This window comes from Myripristis murdjan, chromosome 2, assembly GCF_902150065.1.
Source record: "Myripristis murdjan chromosome 2, fMyrMur1.1, whole genome shotgun sequence".
Lineage (NCBI taxonomy): Eukaryota > Metazoa > Chordata > Actinopteri > Holocentriformes > Holocentridae > Myripristis > Myripristis murdjan.
This window is the reverse complement of record NC_043981.1, coordinates 15,321,107-15,330,811: the sequence shown is the minus strand read 5'-3', so window position 1 is coordinate 15,330,811 and position 9,705 is coordinate 15,321,107. Positions and strand designations below refer to the sequence as shown.

The 9,705-nt window shown below is 44.3% G+C and overlaps 1 protein-coding gene across 1 annotated transcript; it reads right to left on the bottom strand.

The window, feature by feature from the left end:
- Positions 1–633: 633 nt before the first annotated feature.
- On the bottom strand, positions 634–9,350 carry LOC115372822 (sodium/myo-inositol cotransporter-like). Its single transcript, XM_030070969.1, has 5 exons — positions 9,298–9,350; positions 3,634–4,753; positions 3,324–3,513; positions 2,526–2,653; positions 634–2,431 (listed from the first exon to the last, which is right to left on the bottom strand). Exons 2-5 carry the CDS (start codon positions 4,295–4,297, stop codon positions 1,182–1,184), a joined length of 2,232 nt encoding a protein of 743 aa, XP_029926829.1. The 5' UTR covers positions 4,298–4,753; positions 9,298–9,350; the 3' UTR covers positions 634–1,181.
- Between the last annotated feature and the right edge of the window lie 355 nt (positions 9,351–9,705).

The window sequence follows — 9,705 nt, the reverse complement described above, 5'->3', positions numbered from 1 at the left end:
TCATTTCTGTTGTCACCTCAGAGGTTTTTGTCATGAGCTCAAATTTCCTTATGGGCAGCTTGTTCCCCATAATAATAAAGACACTTTATTCTGGAAGCTCAGCTGTTCTGCAGGATTTTGTCTCATAAACATCAACACCAAACAAAATGACTGCATTTACCTCCATAAAATTTTGATGAATGGTTACATTACCATCGACACAGATGGCTTCGTGGGACGTTTTCACGTGTCCAGTAATTCTGGTGTGCTCTGAATTTTGTTTACCTTTACATAAATTTGCCATTAAACAAAAAAGACTGGGAACCTTTAATTTTTCATGCACAATATGAAAAAATTGGCTCCAGTTTACACTGTTGTGGCCATGATAAAACTATCCTCAAAGGTCGTTTTTACCAAATAACATTAACAGTGGATGACATGAACTTGCATCTTCAGATTACTGAATTGCACATATACATACACAGTCCACAAAAAACACATGCATATGCATAGTTATTAGGCTACATATAGGTGGCAATGGGTTTTTTGAATTACAGAACATTGTTTTAAGTTGCACTGGGCAAGATTTTTTATATATCAGTAGAAATCAGTGTCTCGTACACACAAACTGAGCCACCGTAGATTTGCCCAGATAAAATTCTTGCATCAGTTTGTTTACTGCTGGGAAATCTTCTCCACACAGAAGTGGTGAATCAAAACATTAAGAGTGTCATTCACACTGCGCCGGGAAGTTGGACTTGCCAACGTAAAAGTATTTCCTCTGTCATCCCTTTGGTATGCTTTGTTTTATTAAGCAACACTCAACTGCACGGTTGGTAAACATGTCACCTTGCAGGCTTCCTGTGCATCAAAGTCCAAACACTCAATCAAACAGTTACATTTCACTGGCATTTTGCAGCGTTGATCAGTATCAAAGTATCCTGAGTGAATTCTAGCTGAGTGGATCCCCTTGCTAGCCTGTTTCTGTCATTGCTTGTTCTTGTATGACATGTCATATGTGTTTATACATGTCTGCAAAATCAATTTCCCTTTGGGATTAATAGTTTTAGAAGCTGGTATTGAGCCAAGTTCACCAACAAAGGGTTCTTATGTGAACAAGACTCTGCTATGAAAAGGAGAGGGGAAACTGATGATCCTCTCTTGTTAAATTTGATGAAAAAACGTTGCAGAGTGCTAAAAGTCTAGAAGGAGAAGTAGATGAAGAGAAAAACCCCGACCGAGCAGACCAGCAGCAAGCCCACGTTGAGGATGATTCTTGTGCCCCGAGGTTCATGCAGAAGCTCGTCTATGATCTTCTCTTCCTCCTGGGCCGAGCGGACCTGAGGTTTGGACGACTTCTCATGAAACCCGCAGAGCCACTCAAGGCCCTTCATGCATCGGCCACCCCCCGCCCCTCCGACTCCTCCAAAGCACCACTCCTCATCCTCCTCCACATCCCTCGCCGCTCTCTCTTCGTCTTCTGGGGCTCCAGGGTCAGTCGGTGCTGATGGGTGGCAGCCGTTCTGGATTTGATGCTGGGCCACCGTGCCGTTGGATGTGACGGTGTGACCATTGCCGAGGTAAGGAGTGTCATGATGATTGAGGAGTTTGGCCTGAACATCACTGATTTTTTCTGGATGATCTTTTTCAAGCAAGCTGTTTCCATTCAAATGGGCATGGTTCAAAGGCTTCAGTGAATTCATATCTTCTCCGTCTTTGCCTCTTTCTTGCTCTCTGCGCTTTTTTCTCTCACGCAGCCCCCATAGAGTAGTGGTTCTGATTTGTTCTTCTTTGGGAGGAGCGGTGCAGAGGCTCACAACCACCGCCACCAAAACTGACACCCAAAATAATACAGCTGCCACATACATAAAATGGATGTCTTTGATAAAAGATGGCCGCTCGTCTGGCTGGCCACAGAGCGGCTCGCGGTAAAAAAATGCCAGAGTCAGCCGCAGCGCACCGAGGACAAACCCTGCCATCCCGCCCCAAAATGCACCTGTTTCATTGCAGCGACGCCACAGGACACCGAGCAGGAACAGAGCAGCGATGGGCGGGGTCAAATAATTGGCCACTTCCTGAATATAGTAGAACATCTGCCCTCCCTGCATCGCAATGATAACTGGAACCCAGGCAATGCTGATTATGACCATGAACACCACAAAGAGCTTACCAACAACCACCTGCTCGCGGGGCGATGCTCGCTTTCGCAGCATCTTGTAAATGTCCAGGGTGAATATGGTGCTGGCTGAGTTAAAGATGGAGTCCAGGTCGCTCATTAGAGCCGCGATCATCACGGCCATCATCAGACCGCGGAGTCCGACGGGCATCACAGACATGACCAGCCACGGGTACGCCATGTTGGTGCATCCGGCTTCAGAGCCACATACCTGCATGCAGTGTTCTGGGCTGATGCACGCCAGCTTATCGGCAAAGAGGATCCTGGAAATCATCCCTGCAATATAAAAGTACATCAACCAATTAATCAGTTAATGAGGATGTGAATAATAGATAAGTGAGCCACTCGAATAAAAAGCAACAACGACGACCTGGGATGACGATGACGAACATGGGCAGGATTTTCAGCAAGCCGGCCATGATCGTGGACCCTTTGGCATGGGCGATGTTCCTCGCTGCCAGAACCCGCTGCACGATCACCTGATCAGTGCACCAATACCTGGAACCCGTAGCAAGGAAATGTACTGTAAACAAAAAGGTTGTTAACAGCGCCAGAGATGCTGAAGCGTCCTTGAGCAAGACACCGAATGATCCGAATCCCCTACCAGCTGACTTGCGGACATTCCTGTGGAACACAGGTACGCTGTGCAACTTTTTCAGTATTTTGTGACATTTTAGAGTCCTTTGAATGTCCTTTCGACGTCTTTACAACTTAACAGTGTTTGTATTTCCAATGAATGGAGCAAAGCCTCCTTGTCAAAGTGTCAAAGCCCTAACTTGACAATCCAACTTGACGAAGACTGAGCGGTTCGTCAAGTTAGATCCGGATTAAATCCCCAGATTCTGAAACAATGTGTCAAATGTTAATATTTCCTATATGTTTGTGCAGCTAAAAAAGCCTGGGGGTCGAATAGTCTCCAATCAAACACCAATAATGTGTACATGACATTGAAAACATATCATCATATCATCACCCCATTAAATAAAAGTCATGATTTATGAAGCAAATAAAATTATTTTAATCATGTATTTAGAAACATTAAACACTGAATGGGGAAGCTGTAATCAGATGATTGCAATTACCTATTTTGTAATCACATTATTGCAATACTTTGTTATTCAAGTTAGGAAAAACCAGTAACTCTGAATGGATAAACACTGAACAGTACCAAATAGAGGCAGGTGTCTGGCCCAGGAGGAAGCCGGGCCACGGCAGGTCTGGGTCCATCGGGCCTCGCAGGATCTTCAGAGAGTCTGGTTTTGGATCGTTGCGGCAATACCCTGAGTCAGTCAGGTTGAGGGACAGCAGCAAAGCGTCTGTGATGTTTGGGGACGCCTGCATGTACTTGGTCCTTACCCCTTCAAATGACACATGGAAGGAAACAGCTTAGCACAGGGACAATAACTTTTTCAATTGGTTTAAGGATTCTAAATCTGTTACTTGTTTACTGAATAAGCAGAGAAGAGGTAAATAAAGACCTTCCAGTCCTCCCACTTTAACGAGGCTGATGACCATGAGGCAGAGAGCTCCACTGACCATCAGGAAGGCTTGGACCATATCTGTGTAGATCACAGCGACCAGTCCGCCGGTAACCGTTAGCAACGCCGTCATGGCAATGAGAAGGATGATTGACAGGTAGAGGTTCCACTTTAAAGACGCCTGGATGAACAAGGCCCCGGAGTAGAGGTCCACGGACAGCTTGGTGAAAGTGTAGAGAAGGAGAGACAAAGCGGTGACGTACACCTTTAACCGCCTCCCGCCGTAGCGTTTGGACAGGTACTCGGGCATGGTGTAAACCCCGCAGTGAATGTACACGGGGATGAACACCCAGCCGAGCAACTGGAGCAACAAAATCGCGTTGAATTCCCACGCGCCCACGCTAAACCCGCTGGCGGCGCCGGACCCGGCCAGGCCGATGAAATGCTCGCTTCCGATGTTGCTGACGAACAGAGACGCTCCGATGGCGACCCAGTTCATGGAGCGACCAGCCAGGAAGTAGCCGCTCACTGTGTTTCGATTTGCCCTCCACATGGCCAGGAAGCCGATCGCCATCACCAGGACAAAGTAGATCGCCACTACGACAATATCCGCCGCTTCCATGGTGGCGATGGTGTCCGTGTCCGATGCAGGGTGGTGGTCCATTGTGGAATTTAACTTTACTTCTTAACTGTAAGGGTTTTAAAGAATCACTGCTGTTTTCAAGTGAAATATCTCAGCACTTGGTATTTTGTTTGGGGCAAAAAAATCTGTTTTTTGATTAGTAAACTGAGATTTCCTATAATGTAAAATCCTAAAGTGTTTATTTTTCTCTAGTGTGAAAGTAGTGGTCACTAAGTGGGCAACGAAATGTCCCTATATTGTAGTTATGTGCCACAAAAGCCACAAAAAACGGGGGAAAAATCAATATTTTAAGGCTACAAAGGTCGCAAAGGATTTTAGTGAGTCTTAAGATTCTGCACGGAAAATTCCTTGCTGCTGGAAAAAAAGAAAATCAAAGTCTTTTCGGTCTTTGATCCTCTGTTTTCTTTGGGGATCAGCACAGGTTGTAGTTTTGCAGCAATCAGAAAGGCAGTGTGTCACAGGTAGGTTCTCACAATCCTGCAGAAAACACAAAGATACAACACAAAATGGTGTTATTTTCAACTTTTTTTTTTAAAAAAAAGGCTGAAACCGTTCCAAGTCTTCAGGACAGGACGGGCGGACAGAGACAGAGACGCTGCAGCCACTGTATAGTATGAGTGTGCAGTTTTATGTGTGTTGAAGTGATGAAGCTGCCGTGACAATGTAATTTCCTGCAACGGATTAATAAAGTATCATTCATTCATTCATTCATGATGGTTATTGTGATTCTGAGCGAGCGTCTCGCGCACCCGTCATCACGTTTTCCGAAGACGTCATGACGTGGCTCTGAATTGGCTCCACTTTGCTCTTGACCGGTGGAAAAGCATACCGGTTCTTCGTTGGCACCAGTTAAGCACCAGCTCTAGCACCAGCTCCGAACTAGCACCAGGTTTTTTCTGGTGGAAAAGGGACAACTGAAATTATGAAACCAGTGAATTTCCATTGAAAATTAGCATGATAATGTGAGACAAGATGAAATCATCCACATGGGAAAAGTGGGAGAACTGGTTCCATGTGGCATGTACACCACCATTTCCATTGCCACAACTTATCATGATCAAAGTGACAGATGTGTTTTTTCCTTCCTCTCTCTATAAATAAGACATTAGGGCTGAAACCTGTGGGGAACTGAACCGTACCAGTCTGCCTGTCACTGATGCTCGCTGATACCAAACAAAACCCCACGTCCTCTGCCCTTTATCTCTGATTATTCAACTTGAATTGATAAAAAAATAAAAAGAAAGGTGAACAAAGAAGGATTCAAATTTACAAGACATGACATGAAGGACGCGAGTGCCAGCGAAAAACCGTGGGATACACAAAAGCCGGCACAGGTGGGCAGCCGTCAGAGATCCTCGTCTGCAGGCCAAGTTCAACATTTAAATTTGCATCGTGACACCGGGAACATGCAGTCAACATACTACATGCAAAATCACTGTAATATCACATAGACCTGTGTGACAGTTTGGGGACAAGGCCACGATCCTCTCCTGGTCGTGGACGGCTCTACAGTCATTTCATGGTAACAGAAATGTAGGCAGCAGATGGGGTTTGTTTCATGAACTTCCCGCATGAGTGAGTGGAAAAAAAGTGTATCTTCTCTTGAGTTAATCTGATTTGTTGGTTTGCTGATGCATGCGGCTAAAATTGACCTTTCATGACGGAAGGAGGATGTGATTAATGTTTCACACTGATCGGCCGAAGTGGGGCGAGGCGGTGGGGCGATTAACTTCTGGAGAATATCCAACATGTGGAGCTGGCATATCTTGACAATTGCACAGTGTTAGTGGAGGCATGCGCTCTACTGAGTGTTACAGATTCTCATCGTTTTTGTGTTTTTTTAATTCATTTTATTCTGTGGCGCTGCTCTACATCTCTTGTGCTGCTTTTATAAGACCGTGCCTCTGCAAATAAAGTGTACAAATTACCATTGCTTTAAGAAGGCTGTTTGAAACCTACATTACTCCCAACACACATGTATCACTAGCTCTGATCATTTGTCACTTGCCAAGTACAGATGACGTTTTATTCATGTCTGCGGGAAAGGAAATCCTGTTTGCATTTTTTTTGAAACCACAGTTCATATTTCAACCCTAGAGTTTATCATGGAAAGCTAGTTAACAGTAACTGAACTTACAAAGATGCAGCTTTCATAGTAGTTTATGTTTATTGTGCACACTGTGAATTTGATTTTCTGAGAATAGCTTGTGAATCCAATCCCATTTAGCAACCACCTTTGAAGTGTCAGATGTCAAATATTTGCCACAATCAGCAGGAAAATGGTAGATTTTAGTGCAAACTAAGTTGAAACTGACCTAAAGTAACAAAACAGTGACAAAAGAAAGGTGGTTCAGTGGAGGATGTCAGTACATGATGTTGTCAAAGGTTGAGCAGAGCACCAGCGGTTTAATCACCTCAACCCAGCACTCCTGTTACACAAGCTATCTTCACTTTGACGTGAAATGCGGACAAAGCCCAGGACAGTGCCTCAAAACACACCACATCGTATGGAGGAGACGGACCACAGCCATGATCAAGCCATTAAAAATCACTGAAAAAAGGTGCAGGAATGCTCAAACGTGTCACATGTAGGTAATCATGGCCTTGCTGTTACTACCCAGCGGGAGGCAGTGCATTTACAATCTTTTTTCCCCCCTCTTGCTGGTGGACTTGCATACAAGACCTGCATACAAGTTTCCACTTTTTGTCCTCAGGCGGCCCAAAGACTATTATTCCAGCATGGCATCAGCTGAAGAAGTAGGTGGCAGAGAGGCTGTTTCTTCCACGTCCAAGAGAGGTGGACTGTGTCAGAGCGCTAAAGAGGACTTCCAGTGTCACCAGGGACAGCGCTAATCCAGGGGACTGGATTCTGCGGGAGCCTCTGTTCCACAGCCAAGCCGGGTGATTTGTTGAATGAGAGGGGTTGGAAGACAGCGGCGGGGGGCGGCTGCTGTTCGCCAAGGAGGTCCGGGAAGGCCATGCCTGCAGGCTCCTTTCAGCAGGCAGTGCAAGGTCTGCTGCAGCAGGGTGGGTCTGCCTGCAACCCTAAACTGGGACCTTTCAGGCAATTTTGAAAAAAACAAACAAACAAACACTGTGTAGGCTGGCTATCATGAAAATGTTTGATACCAGCTCTAATCCCTCACTAATTCATCATCTCAGTGTGTGGTTTGATAGCTCTCATGCAGTCGATGATGCACTTTATAGTGTGTGTCGAACTGTTTGTTTTTTCTCCCTTAGTAAAGATGTATAAAATTCCAAAAAATACAGTACAGCATCAAAGGAATATGATTTAGATCAAGAAATCAAGTTTTCCAAAGTGCACAATGGGTCACCTTCCATGCACAAGATATGTTTAACCCCGATGAGGAGATTCGAGATCTCAGACTTGATGGAAGAGAGGCGGTTAGGTCTGCAGTGAGGTGGGAAAAATGAGCCGCACCCTTATTAGTAGCCCTGAGGACCAAAGTAACGTTAGAAATAATCAAATCAATAATAAAATGATTTCTTGATTCAAATCCCTTTTTTTTCATATTGGGTACTGTATATATATTCTGGCAGCTCCATCTCTTGTTTGGCACGGTGCCACCAGCAGGAAAAATGTTAAAGTAACGGTAAAGTGGCAGCAGCGCCGGCGACGGGGTAAAAACAGCACGACCGAATGCTTCGACCCAGAGTTTGCTCCTGGTGCTACTTGCAGCAGAGTCAATATTGCTATAAAATCATCTCTGCTGGGTAAATATTTGTGATTGTCAGCGGCACAGCATACAAGGCTCATAAAGTTTTAAAGGGAGACTTTTGTCAAACCAGTTTTTTTGAGTGGCAGAGATGTTACATAACGCACCACCAAGTGCATTGCTGTCATGTCTTGCTGAGCTTTGGCTGGAAACAAAGACCCTATTCTCTTGCATTCTATTTTGTTCGATTCTATTCTACTCTACTGCGCCCCCTTGGGAAGCAGAACAACTCACACACACACACACACACACACACACACACCCTCCCAGAATAGTCCAGGTTTAAACAAGTGTGTGTACTGTAGGAGGGGTGAAGGCACTGAAACCTCTTTTTTTTATTTCTGTGGCATCACTATAATATTCCTACAGGTTATTATAGTGATTTATCATCTCTTATAGCAGCATAAATAATAATAATAACATGCCTGCAATAACTCTGATATTCCTATGAGAACTTACAGTATATTACAATGTGACTTTACAGTGACCTTATCATAATTAATGACATTTTTACTCTCTTATTGTTTCAGAATATTCCTGTAATATTCCTAAAGGGACAAACCACAGAGTAGTGCAGTACAGTATTTTTCTTTTCTTTTTTTAACCTGTGGTAATGTGGTGCCAAATTTATACTGACAATTTAATACATTATTAGGGTTACATTTCCTTTTATATTCCTATAATATTACTATCTTGGTTTGTATGGTGTAGATGGTCCTCAGTGAGTTTATAGCCACTTTACAGCACTTTAAAGTCCTAACAATGAAACACTTTATTGGTTATTCATCCCCTATTATCACCCTGTAATTTCATTATCTTGGCTCTTGTGGTGCATGGTATGCATATGGCTTCTGAGTGGTTTTAAAGTATTTTTTCCTCTGATATCAGTATAATACTCCTGTAGGTTGTAGTAGAGCATGCTACTATCTGTCATTCTTTATTGTGCTTTTCTCCTCTATACTTGTTTTATTTTATTTTTTTAAATACACACATAAATGCACATACATCCTACTGAACCACAAGTGTATTCCTGTATAATATTCTTATTCTTTTTGCAGAGTGCATGTTATGGCTCAGTGATTTGATTGGTTTTCCTTACATTTTCTCTCATTTCTAACATCACTACTGCAGAATCACCGCAATATAAACTTTGCTTCCTCTGACATGCATCATAAAGGTGCTGTATGAGTGGACCTCGGTGCGTTTTATCTGCGGGTTTTAGCGCAAACTGACGCACCTGAGCCGCACCGGATTAAATTCCCACACGTTGAAGCTGCGTCTTACCTGCGGGGCCGCTGCGGGTGAACTTCCCGGGTGGAGGAGGCTAGAGAAAGTCCTCCATGTGTCTCCCAGGCGGGGCTGTGGACTGGAGGGTTTCCACTCGGACTGGTTTTGTCAGACTGGTTTTCGCCGAGCCTCCCACTGCTCCGGCTGCGGGGTCCCCACTCTCTTTAACAGCGGCCGCTGGCCCCGCCCACCGCAGCATCATCAGCACCTGGTTGGAGGAGAAACCGCTCGGAGTCAGCTTGCACTCCTGAGGATGAGGATGATGATGATGATGATGATGATGATGATTAACCATCCGAAAACCAGTTGATCATTTTTTTAATAAAACAAGAAGAGGTTTGTTTGTTTTATTTCATATCAGATAGACAGACAGACAGACAGATAGATAGATAGATAGATAGATAG